The sequence below is a fragment of the Onychostruthus taczanowskii genome, unplaced genomic scaffold (assembly GCF_017590055.1).
Source record: "Onychostruthus taczanowskii isolate IOZ18803 unplaced genomic scaffold, ASM1759005v1 scaffold31, whole genome shotgun sequence".
NCBI lineage: Eukaryota > Metazoa > Chordata > Aves > Passeriformes > Passeridae > Onychostruthus > Onychostruthus taczanowskii.
The window spans coordinates 6,536,639-6,552,947 of NW_024500461.1; the positions used below are offsets into that span (position 1 = coordinate 6,536,639).

The 16,309-nt window shown below is 37.9% G+C and overlaps 1 protein-coding gene across 1 annotated transcript in view; it reads left to right on the plus strand.

Annotated features, from left to right (window-relative positions):
• Nucleotides 1-16,309, plus strand: part of VEZT (vezatin, adherens junctions transmembrane protein) — a 51,307-nt gene that overhangs the window by 4,714 nt on the left and 30,284 nt on the right. Inside the window, exons 3-6 of the mRNA XM_041409743.1 lie at nucleotides 1,737-1,871; nucleotides 7,028-7,117; nucleotides 9,239-9,414; nucleotides 11,751-12,026. Coding sequence (XP_041265677.1) covers nucleotides 1,737-1,871; nucleotides 7,028-7,117; nucleotides 9,239-9,414; nucleotides 11,751-12,026 — 677 coding nt within the window. The remainder of the gene's footprint in view (nucleotides 1-1,736; nucleotides 1,872-7,027; nucleotides 7,118-9,238; nucleotides 9,415-11,750; nucleotides 12,027-16,309) is intronic.

The following is a 16,309-nucleotide window of genomic DNA, read 5'->3' on the forward strand; positions in this document are numbered from 1 at the left end:
GGTGAGTGCCAATAAAGTACAAGAAGAGTCATGTGTTGCGTGATTGCTGGCCTTGCTTGTGGCAAGTATGGTCAAGATGATGGGCAGGTTCGCCAAGAGCCTAGGTATGATTTCCTTGAAATTCTGCCTGGAGCGAGCCTTATAACTATGATTTTTGAAGAAAACATTCTCTGTTCACCCACTGCTTTGTCTGTGTCTTCATCTAAATGGGGAAAAATCCATTCTACCCTAGAAGTTCTTGTGTGGAGGTGTGCAGGTTGTTCCAGGTGTGCTGGCAGTGCACAGCCTGGCTCTGTATGAAAGCCATTTTAAGAAGACAAGGTTATGCATATCCGTGCATATTCTCAGTTTTGTCTTGAAGTTATTAAGTGGATTTCACAGGGTCTTAAATAGAAAAAGTATTCTAGTCTATTAAGTTTTCTCCTCCGTTTTAATTAAGGAGTTCTGGTAAAATAGCATGTTCTACTTGAGAGAAACAGCTGGTCCAGAATGGCACAGTTTAATTAGAGTTGGATGCATTTTGAAAAAGTGCTCAACCGTGGAAGAGGGGTACTTGGAGAAAACATAGGATTGTGTCATCACACTGGAAATATTCTTACAAGGAAATGAGTCATTAACCTATCCTAGTGTTTTGCACAATCATTGTTATTGTGCGTGAGTGTGATTGTACCTGTGAGTTGGTATGAATATTTAAGTTTCATGTAATGACTGGATGCTGAATCTGTTGTGGGTAACTGAAACAGAGTAAACAAATGTATGACTTTGCATGCCTTAAATAGATAAGAGGGATTAAAAATAGAGTTAACAAAATTCCTGAAGGTAACAAGTTAATTTATTCAGCTGGTATGCATGATGGCTTCCAAGTTTTATTTCATGGCAGTCATTTGAGATTTGGCTGTGTTGATACATAGTCAGAGTTAGGTGGGCCCCATCACAACTTGCACCAGCAAGTTAATGACAGTCAGTGAAACAATTAACTGGCAGGTGTTCTGTAGGTGGTTGTTTCTGTAGGCCTCCACAACTGTGCATTATTTACTGTAAGGTTTTTACTTTTTATATACAGTATTTTGGTTGATAGTATGTTAACTTAAGATGTTGGTGTTCTTTTTATGCAGCTGGCTAATGTTTGCATACTCTTGTTAATAAAATTTTTCAGAGGTCAAAATTAATCCCTGTCTAACTGGGCTGTATCAGACTGATTGCTGACAGTTTCTCTTAAAAATGAAGTCTCTTTTTGTGTCCTGAACTGGAGTTATCCTAGGTATTGTTTTCATCAAATGTGTCCTAGATACTGCCATATATGTAGTTGTAAACTGAAAAATAAGAGTTAAGTAAATTTAGATACCTGGTGCAGATAACAAGAAGATATTTCACAGATCTGTAGATAAATATCTGATCATTATTCTATATGATCAGATATTTATCTATATCACTATTCTCTGGTGATCAGAATTCCATACTTTTTCTGTTTTATTAAGGACTGTAAGTTATTAGTTTTGCAGGACTTTTAAAAGTTGAGTTGGTTTTTGTTTGTGTGTTGTGGAATTTATTTTTTTAAGCCAGAATGCTAGTACCATCTTTGGAGAGAGCAGAAGCCTTCTTCTATTTTTTTTTCCATTTCTCAATCCGTTCATTGCTCGCTGTGTGGTTGCTGAGTTCACAGCGGCGTTTTGTGGGAAACACGGAACGATTTTTAACACTGTTTTTATTTCTCCTTTTTATAACTCCCTTTTCAGAATTCCCCACTGTACCAATACCTGCAGGATTTGGGACACACAGATTTTGAAGTATGTTCCTCGGTGTCGCAGAAGGCAGAGCAATGTGCAGCTGCAGAAAGCCAAAGGGAGCAGACTCTGAGTGCTGCCCAGAAGGTGAGAACTCTCCTGTCGCTGAGTATTTATCTTCTCACAACAGAACTGCATTGCTTCACAAATAGGAGAAATCAGAACAGAGAGAAGTCAGTTCCTGTATTTAAAAACACAAAGGCAAAAACCCCCAGACAATGAACCTCAGCCCGTTATCATATCTTGAAGTTGTGGTTAATCAATATAGTTTGGAGTGTTTCTTTGCACTTATGTAAGCTGGGGAAGCAAGAAGCTTTGATAAATAATTTTTGAGTGTTGAAAATTATCTTATGTAGTAGATCTTATTATGTTAGCTGAGCATGACATTCTGGGAATAGAACCTGTAATTTTCTAGAACAGAATATTTATAGTTTTCAGCACTTCCCAGGCATTCAGTTGCTAAGTATAGCTTTGTCTGTGACAAAACATATTAAGAAAGAGGATTTCTGGGAAGTAGAAATGCAGTAACCAATCTGAATGAGATATTTGATGTGGATAGCTATTGCATTTCTAATAGGATTGCTTCTATCATTGGTTACAAAGCAAGGCTGAATTTAAATCAGGATTTAGCTCACCATTTTCTTTATTTTCAGCTACCTTTAAAAGTATTTGTGGAAATACTAGGTCTACCACTTTTGCTTTTCAAAATTGTCAGCTGGCACTCACCGTAACCCTCAAGAAACCACCTGAAAATATGTCTTCTCTTTAAAGTTAATGGCTGGTTTGTGGTGTGCTTACACTAAAGATCCATATTCTGACTTAGTGTAGGGAGACTTTGATTAAGTGTTTGTTTATTTATTTATTAAATGTTAACATTTGTTCACTGTTAATTAAAAACCAGGATGACATTTTATTGGTTGACACTTTGTTGTCTACTATGAAGTAATGCATGGACTGTCAACTACATTATTTTGCATAGTTGCTTTTGTGGCAGTCAGAAAATCAGTATTTGTCTATATAATTTCCACTTAATTTCATACAAAAGTGCTGTGGGGTTAAGAACATCAAAAGTATTAATATATACTGCTTTTAAAAACCTCAGGTATTCTGTTTTTTCCCCTCCCTTCCCCTCAAGCATTTTATACTTAATTTTATTGTGTTGGCAGCAATTCATCCAATATTGTGTCAGATGTAGAAGTAATTTTTCATGGTTTGCCTTGCAACTTGAAGGGAGTGGGTGTGTGAAAATGGGCTGTCCATTTCTTACAAACACTATGTGATGTTCACATTGTCTCATCTCTGTCTAGACAAGAATACATAGTAGAAATGAGGAAGAAACCTGTGTGTAATTTTTAGTAATAAATTGTCAGAGGTTCTTCCTGCTGCAATTCCAGTACCAGTTGGGAAGAGTTAACACTTCTCTTTTGTAATTTGATGTCAGAAAGTCTGTTTTTGTCATTTGATTTCTGTGTCCCATTTTGGCAGGGTTTCTCAACGGGAAAGAAAATGAGGGAGAGACAGCTGGCCACACATTTAGAAAAGTAGACTGGATTTAGGAGGATCTGAGGCTTTGTTGCAATTTTTTTATGACGTACAGACAAATAATTTGCATTCCTATCCAGTTATTTCTTCAGTTTTACATAAGACTTTTACCATTTCCCTTCTCTTGGCCTTCACTGGCCTAGTCTACTGAAATGATAAAATATCTGGAAAATAAATGGTTTTTGACTTCTGAATATGTACCTACCCACAGTCGTAATGTAAAATGATCTTCCTTGAGACTTGATGTAACTATGATTACAGGGAGCAGATGCTGTTCCACACTGAGTGTTTCCCAGTATGTGTATATCATTTTCCTTCTGTTCTGAAAAGCAAGTTTCCAAATGCCTTAAACACTTTATTAAAATAAAAATGTAAAAGTTGGGAGTATTGCTTTGGGTTTGAGTTGAGATTGTTTCCTCCTCTTGCGTTCAGTCAAGTGGGAACCCTGTGCGGCTGAAAGCAGGTGACACGCAGCAAGAATTTGGCACAGCAGGGGTCTGCTTTGGGATCTTCAGAGCCTGAAAAAACAAATCTGAGAAGAAAAAGAGGTTCCTAATGACTGATAGAAATATTTCTGTTGTGTCTTGCTGTCCTGCCAAGCAGAGCACGTGGTTCAGGCCTAAGGAAACGCAGAGGCACCAGCTGAATTTGAAGCACATCTTAAATACTTCTCAGGACATGTAGTTTTGGTGGTGGTTTTTTGGCCTTTTTATTAATTGAAATATGGTCTTAATGAACTGTGAATTAAAAAGCTGTAAACATGTTTTAAGATTGTGTTCTAGGGGCTGATGAAATGCCATGCTCCCATCTGAAGTATTATGGAGATGTGATTTAGCATAGTAATTGTAGGTGCAGTGTTCCTGGCTGTGCCAATCTCTGGAGAAAGTTACAGCTATAGTCCTGGTCTCATGATCACTTGATACTCAAAAGCACTGCTAGTAAGAGCTCCTAGACTTGTTTTCTGGAATTAAATCCCATTTGGGTAATTCTGCTTGATCTTTACAGAATTTATCACTTCCCATTTACATCTTTCCTTTCTCAGCTATTTTCCTAGACTGCTGTGCATATCTGAATGTTTAAATTGATTATACTGTCATACCTTGTCCCACCTTAGATATGATGATATTTTGTCATTAGAAGGGAGCTGGTGCTGGAGGCAACTTCTGAGAATTGTGCTGGGGCTAGCCCTGAGTAGCTGTGCAGGTGACCTGATGTGGGAAGGCAGAGGGACCAGTCCTTTGCCTAGGTCTGCCCACACACTTAATGTGAGGTATTCAGTGTGTAGCATTATCTTCTGAAGAAGAATTTCTCTACAAAAGAGAAATAGTCCTTAGAATTTTTTTTTTTTAGATTCAAATTAATTTACCTAAAATGTGCATGTACTATGCTAATATTTTTTAAATGTTAGGAGTTATGCATCTTTATTATTTAGTTTACAGAGTTTGACTGAGTGTTGTTCTAAAGCTGTAAGAATACTCTGGAAGCATTGGCAACATGACCTGACTTGTGTGTTGGTGAAAGTAGTTTTACTTGTCAGTAACACTCCCAATGGGAATGCAGATTGTGAGACACTATTCCAAGGATGTGAATAATTCAATGTGTTGCTGTACTGTGTTGGGTCACAGCCCAAGACAGTGGGTTCTCTTGTTTTGTATTTTCAAGCACTGACTTGCCTGTTGAGTGTTTATGCAAGCTCAGATCTTTATTTTTAAACTAAATCATGGAGATGTAGCATGCTAGATTTTTTTTCAGTAACTCCACAGTCTAGTTTAGTAAGGTGGGTAGCAGTGGAAAACTATCTTTGGTGTAGCTTTAAATGTTCATGATAAAAATCCAAAGACTTACAAAGGCTAAGCAGTTGAAAATGATAGGATTCAAGAGGCATATTCGTAAATTAAATGGATTACTCTTTCCGTACCCTGCTTTCCATGTACAGGCAAAAGTACTTTCCAGTGAAATACCTGTCTGAAATTCAAATGCAGAGCAAGAACTTTGTTCATTTAATTTCAATTTTCTACAAATTGTAATTAGAAAATTTTATTTCCTTTTGCACTGCTCTGCAAGAAACTTGAAGGATGATCTTGTGCTGCAGTTAGTGACATTCTTCTGACTTATGTCATTGCCCTTGAGCAACATCAAAATACAATCACTTGGATTTATTCCATAGTCTTAAGTGTGAATTGCTGGGATAGCTCCTCCTACTGAGCCACAATGATGTCAGTGTTTCGGGAAGAGCTCTAATTATCAGATCCCTGTTACTGGTTTGCCTCTTCACTGACCTAAAAACACTTCCTTGTGGCATAGATCTCAAAATCTAAATGTACACAGAAAGATGAGACATTTGTAAAGAAAAGCTTGAGTTAGATTACTTAAATGGGCACCAAAATAAGTTATTTCAAAAATGGTTGAAGCATAAGGGCTTTAGGGTGACAGTTCCTGATGTTAAGGCTGTTGTGCCCTGCCTTGCTGCACCAGACTGGTGGCACTGCCTTTCAGAAGGCTGCCAGGCTGATCACAGGTTAACTACAGAACTCTGAGCTCTCCTGCTGCTTGGGTTTGTTCCTCTATTTCCCACTTGTAGTTAGGGGGAAAACCAAGAAAATACAAACAAGAAGGGAACAAAAATGGAAAAAAAAAAAAAAAACAAAAAAAAACAAACACTATTTAGAAACAGAAGCTGTCACCTTTTATACATGGAGCTATTAGAATCTGTATGTTTTTTTTTTATTATTATTTTGAAACAGTATGCCACAAAATGTAAGCACTTCACAATTAATTTTTTTTGACATACATTTTACCTGATTGTATTACATGTCAACAGTCTGAAGACTGAGACAGGGCCTCAGAATTAATGAAATATATATAACTAAATATTTTGAAAAATGCTTCCTGTCAGTTCAGTCTGAGGAAGGTAGATAGAATGGTGTGTCAAAAGCTGTGCTTTTTTGTTCTGAATGCCTGCAGACTTAAGCAAAACCATGCATCTATTCAATTATAATCTGTCATGCATCTTGTTTTAGGAAGATACATGAGTAGAATGTGTGATGACTGAGAGGGAGTCCCTCTGTTAGTGGCATCTGAAGTTCATTTACAGCTCAGACAAAAGTGTGGATTTAGGTTGTGTGGAAAGCAACACAAAGTACCTGCTGGTGCACACTGGTGTGGACAGGGAGTTTTTGGGGCATTTCCTCCTCTTACCATCACTCTTTCTGTCTCTGTTTACAGCTCCTCTGGAGTTGTGCTCAGGCTGCAGTGGGCTGCTGAGGAGAGGTTGTCCCTGTTCTGGTCTTTCACTTCTCTTCAGCCTGTCAGTCATTTAACCTTTGGGCTTTTATCCCCCAGGAGAGAGAAAGTCTTTCATATCAATGCAGTAGCTGCCAACTTGAGATCAATATAATCTTAGCTGTAGTTATTTTTAACAGAACAACATAACAATCCATTATGCTCCAAATAGGTGGGGTTACTGAAGGTTTTATTTTATTCTCCTGTCCACAAGGAAACTGACGGGAAGCAGATGGTCTCTTAGTGTACTCTGAAGTTAGGCCAGACACAGTAAGTGAAACTTCCTTACAGGTACTTGGGTCTGAATTAACAAGAAAATCAAATGCAGAAGTAAAGGATTTGTCTGCTGTTATTTATTTAACTTTGGCTTTGGTTTTTGGTTTGCTTTTTTAAATTGGAATAATTTCTGTTCCTTTCAGCAAGGCATCCTGTCAAAACTAGTTGAGTTTTTTAGAAGCTGGTTTCCTTTTCCACAGTATAAGAAAAACGATGACATACTTCACCGACTGGTAAGTGATCACTTTTTTTATTTTTCCATTTCCTTTCCTAATCCACAGGTCTTCCTCTCCTCCATATCTCATCCTCTGAACATCTTCTTTGGTCTGTATTGTTTGTTTTGGCTCTAAGAGTATTATTTATTCTTTAGATGATACTAATTCTGGTTTTCAGTTACTGTGCCAGACTGGGCACAAAAGGACAGGAACAGTATCAGTAGCCAGGTTAAAGATGTTCAAAATGTGGAAGATAATAAAATATGTGAGAAATTTAAGAAATTATTGAAAGCTGAAATGAGTTTAATTGCAGTGTTGGTACCCCGTTGGTGGAAGGCAGTGGGGAGATGTTGACCATGTGTTACAGCCTAGTGCCTCGTAGAGACCACTAAGACAGAAGGTTCTAGAGCTTCAGCTTGCTATTGCTTCACTCTCTGCTTCAGCTTGTTAGCTCAGGCACAGCACCACCACAGTGCAGCTTTACTGCCCCTGGACCCATCCTGGCCTCTTTGTTTCTACACTGCTCTCTACAGGGCTTCTGCTTTTGGGAAAGGCAAAGCAAACTTTGTTTGGTCTTTCTCTGCAGCACCACTTTCCAGTCTGGGCTTGTCTCAGATCTGCTTTAACTTGTACCCAGCTCCTTCATGCTCCTAGTATAGCTTGCAAATGTCACTTCAGACCGTTCCAGAATCTAGAATTTTGATTTGTTTTTTTCTACTACAATGTAGGGATGATGGCTTCAAATGGAGCTTCAAAAGAAAATGCTGAGCAACATGAGAAGTTAGAATTTTCCATTTCTCACAGAGTTCTGCTGTATCTCAGTTCTTCTTTATCTCAGGAGGACATAATTTCCTCTGAAAATCTCTCATTAGTGATCTTTGATTGACTTTTTTCTTCCTCCCTCTTCCCCTATGAATTGAGGGTATTATCTTAACAGCAATTTTTAGCCTTACTTTCTTGAGATGGAGGCATAACTGAAGAACATGGAAAACATGTTTGTCCGGCTGCATACTCCAGTAGAGTATTGAAATGACACAGGATGCGTCGGAGGAGGGCAGAGTTTCCTCTTGCACATAGTCCTGAGACAAATGTTTTCCATTAAATGTAGAATGAAAGTTATCTGAGGTGACATCTGTGCATGGAATTAAATTTCTAAACTAGCTATCTTATGGTTTCATAAAGAATCTCATTCTGTCAGTGACAGAATGAAACAGATTTTGTACTGTGAAATGTCACACTTGTGTTAAAAGTTTCTATTAGAGACTTTTCAGAAATATTCTCTTTTCTCTCCTGTAATTAGCTAAATTCAGGGATGCACATGTTCAGTGTTTTTTGGGTTTTGTTATGACATTCTTAACTTTAAGTAATTATGGTTTGGTGCAGTATGCAAATAAAAATTTCAGGGGGCTTCTCTGATGGCTGTATTTGTCTTCATGAGCTCCATATTTGTCTTCAAGAGCTGTAGTTGGGGCAAAAGTAGCAAATGCTAATGGCATCAAATTTGCAACTGTGTAACTCCCCAAAGCTTGCCTGAGGTTTAGCATGTGGGAGGTCTTCGGAGCCCCATGCTGTTTCATGTTTGGATGGAGTTCCCTTGGGAAAGGTACAGAATCCTGCAGGGGGGTACTCCCTGCCTTGGCTCGGGGTGTCAATCTAGTGCACTGTTATTAGGTGTCCTCAAGTGACGTTTGTTGACTAATTAGCAATATCTCTCTTTCTCTAAGTTTCATTTGTTAATGACATAAATGATGTCATGGCATTTAAAAAAAACTATTTTCAGTTTTTTGAATGATCGTCTAATAGATTCAGTACCTCTCTTTTTCTTATGCAAATACAGTGGCATAATCTGTGGCGTGTTTCCAGTTATTGTTACTGTCTGGGTCAGATCACAAAGTCAGTGTGATGTATCCTGTAAGCCCAAACTCTTAGGTAGTGTGTGAGCTTTAAAAGTAAAACAAGTGTAATAAAAAAGTAGCTACTTGTGATATATCTGAAACATTTCCCTGCTCTGGGAACAGATTGTTGTCAGTCAAGTGTAGGGTGTGTGGGTGTTTGCCTTATTCTGCTAACTTAATTTTAAGAATTTGCATATTCTTTACTAATGCCTGTTTTTTCTCCTGCCCATTTGTATGTGGTAAGGATGTTGGATTTCGATATGACACGCTCCGTACCATCCTGCAACAGGAAGTTCTGCTGCAGGAGGATGTGGAACTGATTGAATTCCTTGACCCCAGTATCCTGTCTGCAGGGCAGTGTAAGCAACAGGAAAACAGACAGCTTCCAACACTACGCTCCCTAGCAACTCCTAATATTTGGTATTGTATTGAGGATATCTACCATTATAGTCACTGAGAAACAAGCAAAAAATATATTGTGCATTCTTGATATAAAATACAACATTAAAGTAACTATATTTTTGCTCACATCCTTGGGGCTTTATTCTACTGGTCCCCAGATTTTTGAATAAGCATGTTTTTTCCATTGGGTATTTTATTGAAAGAGTGAATTTTAATCTGGGGTAACTACATGAATATGAATGAATACTCCCTAACTAATATATTCTATAAGGAGGAACTAACATAGCTGATTAATTCATTAATTTCTGAAGCTATGTAGAGGTGATTTTGATAACGAGACATGAGTGTGAAGACTGAATTGAAAAGTGTTTATTTTGGTGTGGTCTTTATAAAATATGTTGTGTGTGGGGCAGCAGTATCTGAACAGCTACCACCTGTATTTAAAAAATAACAATGCCACTGGTTGTTCTGACAGTATCTTGCTTGGAAATGTGGTAATCAGTAGGAAGAAATATCATGTAATATGGACCAGTGCTATTTTCTCATATATACACTAAAAAAGTAGACAAAATTATAGAGTCACACCTCAACTGTTTAAGCTGTGTTAATATTGATGCTCTGTCAAACAAGAGAACTTTTGAACCAGATGTTTCAGGTCCTAGCATTATTCAGTTTCTTTAACTTTCAGCTGATAAAGTACACTTACAAAATTTGTGAATGTTGTTCAGCTTCCAGATGACATCAAGTTTTTGTTTTCATAGACCAGAGGTCAACAGTAGCTTGGAGAAATACCCTGAAAATGATAGAAAATTCAGTAAAGATAAAAGTTTAATGCTACACTTGGGAAGGAAAAGTCAAGAAACACCAAGTGATGAATAATTGGGTATGCTGTACTACTCCAGGAAAGGATCTGCATATCTCTGGGATGGAATAGTGTTATGATATGTAGAAGGTGGTGATCAGTCATCATTTGTTCTGTTCAGAAAAGGGAAGCATAAGAGGAAGAATAATGCAATTAATCTGCCAGTGATTCAAACTGGGACTTGGGGGAAGTCTTTTGAACTCTAAGGATACTTAGGAGTTGGAATAGCCATGACATGGGTTGTGGAGTCTCCGTTTTCATCTTTGGTCTGTCCATGATGATCTGGGTTAACTCACCAGAAACTGAAAATGAACAAAGTGAGCTGTTAAATCCCTTCTAGTCTTTCATTGTTGTGATTTGATTTATTTTAATCGTGGGACTTTATTTTTTAATGTACCAAGGAAGTTAGAGACTGTGTGTCTGTCCCTTTCAGAGGTAGGTACATATTTGGCATATTTTAACCCTGGATTTTTACTGAAACCTATCAGTAGCCACTAGCCCTAAAGAGTTAACACTTGTAAAGCTGGTTGAAATTTGACCACAAAACTGTCCAGGAAACAGAAACCCAGAGATGGTGTCTTATTTTAGAAATGGAAAAATATTCCAAGTCTATACTTCCAAACCTAAATGCGGGATACACAGCTCTAAGGGGTAAAGGAAAAAAATGTTTTTCATTGAAAACATTCTGGAAAAGTATAGTTGTAGTGCACCTTGAAGCTGGTATCCCATCCATCTCTCTGAAGAGTGTGATTATTTTACAAAACCGTGTAATAATATACATGAAACACAGTGTATTTTCTAGCAGTTACTTATATTTATGTTGAATTTTTATAGCGGAAAGTAACAACTTTATAGGCTTTTAAAATATCTTTGAGAAGTAACTGAGATACTAGGAAATCTATTCTTTAAGGATTTTCAAAAGGTGCCAAACTTTTTTAAAAGACTATTCAAGCCATCTTTATAAAATTGTGTTAGAAACTAGTGGTGCATTGGAGTCCAAGTTAAATGAGTCACACTCTAGAAAAAATACAGCTGGCACTAATTGAGGAATTTGCTACCAAAAGAAACATGCCCTTCCCTACTGTACTCTTGAACCTGGAAGTACAGATATTACAGTTCCTACACGCCCTGGTTTATAATGCTGAGTAGTCATGTTTTTTTCTTTTTTTTTTTCATTTTCTTTTCTATTTTTTTAAAGTCATGTAAATGTGTAAGAGAAACTAACCTTTCAAAGTGGTAAATTACTCTCCTATTCGTGCTGTAAAAAAGCTGAAGAAAGGTTTCCTTAGAGTTCACCAGCCAAGTAATATCATGTACGTATTCATACAAACCTGTCACAAGGGGTAGTCTTCAGTGTTTACAGCTCCCTTCAGGACCTACATAAAAGCCCCACAAGTAAGCTCTTGCAATCTCCAATGTAACTGAAAAGTTGGTAATTTTCCCAGCTGTTTGCCCTCAGTAATGTGTGGTTGGTGGTACTGTCTCTTCGCAGGGATGTCTCGCTGTTCCTTGCCTTTGTAAGTGCGCTGCTCGTGTTTCCTTCGTGGTGGAAGGAATCCTCATGGCTGCTGTGCGGACCCGTGCTGCTCCTCTATGCAGCCTCTAGGGCGTGCGGCACGTGGAGGACAGCCAGGCTGCAAATGTCCCTGCGAAAATACTCTATCCAGCTGGAAGAAACAGTGGCCAACAGCCGGGCCTTTACTAATCTCGTGAGGAAAGCACTACGACTCATTCAAGAGACTGAAGTGATTTCCAGAGGATTTACCCTGTGAGTCTGTATTTCGCTTTACTTAATGCACAGATCCGTACAAACCAGCTGTCATCTAAAATTGTCCTGTTACATCGTCTCCCATAACAGGTGGAATTACTGAAAAACATAATACTTAAAGGTTTTAATTCACATGAAGTAGTATAATTATGATTCGTACTAGAAGTATGAATTCTAACAACTCAATGTTAAAACCCCACATCCTGAAGGTGAATTAAGTCTCACAAAACTCATGTGCCTTTGAAATGTTCTGCATTGCTACCAATGAAATATATAAACAAATGGACTTTGAACTAAGTTAACTATTTTGGAGAGACATTTAGAGTTTTTTATCTTACATTACCAAATTCATGTAAATAAACTGATCTGCAAGTAATCACTCATATTTTACAAAACAGAATGACATGAAAACCATTCTATTTTTATTTAACAAACATGTCTAAAGTAGTGAGAACACAGTAACCAGCAAAAACCAAATATTATTTCCCACTTCAAGTAAAGTTAACATTAGTCTTTTTTTCTTGCATACAGTGTTGAAACATTTATATTCTTAAATTATTTACTGTTGAATTTGCCTCTCTTCCACTTAAGGGATGCAAAAATGTTTCTGATTATTTAGCTCTTGTAGTTATTGGATAAGTTTTGCTGATTTTCTGTGTGAAAGGACATCAGAAAGTGTTCGGTGTATTCCAAAGCCCACAGGCCTGTTTCTGTGCACTCTCATTGCCGTGGATGCTTGCGCATTGTAACCACCTACGATGAATCCATGTGTGCCAGTTCTGCTGAAGGCTAAAGGAGGTGGGAAACACCAACACCTAAAATACAGCCAACTTCTTTCTAAAAAAAAATCAGAAGTTCCCTTCTGGGCAACAAGATGTTTATCCGTGCCAGACCAACTATTCTACATTCAGACACACGTTCTTACATGCAAGTGTGCAACTTTAGACTTAAAATTCTGGATTAATTTTTTTAGCTTGAGGTACCTTCAGTGTATTTCAATGAAGAAATGTTTCATTCTCCTTTGGAATGCATAAGCATGTCTTCAGTCTGCCTAGCTATGTGTTTTTTGTTTTGGTCTGGATTTTTGCTGAAGAAGCATATACTTGAGCAATAGGCAGTCTTATCTTTGCAAACGGGTTCTTAAAAGAAATTATTGTTCAGGCTTGTCCAAATTACAGATGAGAAAAACATTTGGAATTTTGCCTAAGTTTAAGCAAACGAACTTGTGGTCAATGTCTAAATTGCTGCTGCCTTGTTCTTTTACTACATATCTTAGATAACAGATTAACAAAAAACAGACTGGTCTTTAAGCTGATGCTTGATCTAATAGCTTCTTTACTTGAAACTTTGGCAAGCTTTTCAAAAGACTTGGGTATATGGATGGAGTGGGAGAAGTTTGACTGTGCCAGCATCCTCACTGGAACAACTGTACAGTATAAAGAAGTCAGTTTTGGGTTGCTTTAGCCTAGAGGAACTTCTAAATCCAGAGTGTCTTTTCCTGCATCCACATGTGCAAGAGATGCTGCTGCACACAGCAGTGTGAAATTCTTTGCTTTGGTTACTTCTTTGAGTATGATCCAAAATGCTAGTTTTCCCTTTTTTTTCCCTAGAATTTTCTACAGTAAACCACCAGAACAAAGTTTAGTATTTTCTCCTGTATAAGGTTATCAAATCTTAGTGCTTTTTTAGAAGGAGTCTCATGGCAATAGAAATGGTTCATTTGAGAAGTTACTGAGTATCCTCTTGTATTATTTTACATCCTTGAAGGAATGAGATTTCAATGAGGTGCAGCATCCTGGTCTCTGTGCAGCTGTTTTAAGGTACTGCTGATTCAGCATAGGCCTGTGCATTGACCATATTGTGAGTGGAAAGATACTGAAGCTGTTATTTAAATAGTGCCAAGTTCAGACTTTGTCTGGTTGTACTTAGCCAAACTCTGACAGGGCAAGTCTAGGTCTGCAGTTTTGGCCTGAAGTCCTCATACTCCACTGCTGGTTTTCCTCCCCATAACACCATCCATTGCTGTTCTCATAGGCTACTTTACACATCCATTGAAGTATCTATGGCTTTGCTTTATTCTACCCTATTTGCTCCTTATTAATTGATACTGGACTGTCTCTGTAAGTGGGAGATTATTACTGATGAGGTTTTGGTCAGTTCTCTATAGGTTAAATGGTTTATTACTGTGTGGTAGTGCCTGCTATACATAGTCAAACATCCTTTGGCTTTCATTCCCCTCCCAGTAAAACTGACTGCAGCCACAGGAACTAGAAAAGGAATTAGATCAGGAACTAAGAACTTGAGCAGGGAGCTTGGATTAGATGGCCTCCAGTGATCCCTTCCAATCTTAACTATTCTGTGATTCTGTAATCCTGTCAGGCTTCTCTTACATTAGCTGCTCTCAAAGACAGCTTGATACTCTGATTCCAGCATGGCCTTTGGGAGTATTTAATGCTCTGCTGGAATCTCAGGTGCATCTGTGTGGTACCAGCTCTGTGATGCAGAGATGGCCAAGACCTCACCTGGGTGGCTTGGATTACAGAAATTGTGTAGCAAAGGTAGGGCAGTGCTGTACTCAGGCAGAAGGGCAGTATTTCTGTCTAATTGCTTCATTTGCAATTAGCCAAATGAAGCCTGATCACAGGTTGCAGCCTGCAATTTCTGGAGGGTAATGAAAGTATGCTCATTGTCTTGCACATCATAAAACAAGAACTGAAGGAATACACAATGAAAGGCTGCAGCAGTAAGCAGCAAGTGTTTATTCCCTTGCTTGTCACCAAAATAATTAACTTATTTTCCGAAATGCTCCCTTTTTACTGTATTTTAAACTTTAATTAAGCTCTATGAACTTAATGCATATGGATATATATTAGCATCTTTAGAAAACTGTTTTCATGGTGGAGTGCAGTAATAGATTTTTATTAATGTGTTTATATAAACTTGTTCAAAGTTGAAAGCCAATTTAAGATTTGGCTTGTAAAATTAATGTAGAAAATATGTTGTTGTTCCATACAGTAAAATGGGTTTGGAGCTGTAGGAAAGGGGAAATTCACACTCAAATTTTCTTTGCTTCTTGCTACTTGTGGCTGATAGGCAAAACTGATAGCATCTAAGTCCAATTAAATACATAGAGGATAAGAGAGAGACTTTTTACAAGGGTGTGTGGTGATAGGGCAAGGGGGAATGGCTTTAAACTGAAATAGGTCAGGTTTAGATTAGATATTAGGACCAAAATTATTGACTGTGAGGGTGGTGGGACACAGGAACAGATTGTTCAGAGAAGTGGTGACTTACCCATCCCTGAAAGTGTTCAGGGCCAGGCTGTATGGGACTTTGAGGAGCCTGGTGGAAGGTGTACCTGCCCGTGTCCCTGCCCATGGCAGGGGGTTTGGAATTAGAGGATCTTCATGTTCCCTTCCAACCAAAACCATTCTGTGATCTGTGAAGATAAATGAAACACTAGGAATTTAGGGGTATGACATACCTGACAGAAAAACATATAATAGATTCTACTAATTAAATTAGTCAAATAAGGAATAATTTTTTTATAAAAAGCACTGAAACAATCCATTCCAGAAGGAAAGCAGATTATTTTGCTGAATACTGGCAGTACATGCTGTGCATGAGTTATGCTACATTTGTTCTCTATAGGAGTTGGAAAAGTCTGCATCACTGTAGTAGAACATAGATCCCTGTCTATTTTATGGTAGAAGAATTTTGCTCCTTTTCTTTGAGCTTTCTTCTGATAATTCACATGGGCTTAGGTCTACAAACTAATGTGAGAGTTTATACATAAACACTTCCAGTTGTTACTTCCAAAAGCTAGGGAAGGGTTAGAGATTGGCATGTACTCCATTACATGCTGTGTTCCCTAGTGAAAGATACAGCAAGGCTAGCATTTTAAATTTACATTTAGAAATGGAAGTAAACACAGTTTGGTTTTTATTTTTTTGAAATTGTAAAGTCATTTATGAGATGTTATATAAACCATTTTAATAACACATAATTTAAAATGGTATGCAGATATTTTATATTGTATTTCAGCTAGCATATTCAATATATGGCAATATTTGGCATGAATCTGCTTGTGTTAATGGTGTTAAACACACTGATATATGGTTCCAGCCTTGCTCACTGGGTGGGCTGCTCTGGTTTTCATATCTGATAGTGAAGGCCACAAGCTATTTCCCCTCCCAGTCAATGTGCAGCATGGTTCAGTGAAGCACACGGAGTAGGACTGACCTTTTCCCAGCAGTGTCAGTCTGCTGACTTGGTCAGCTTTT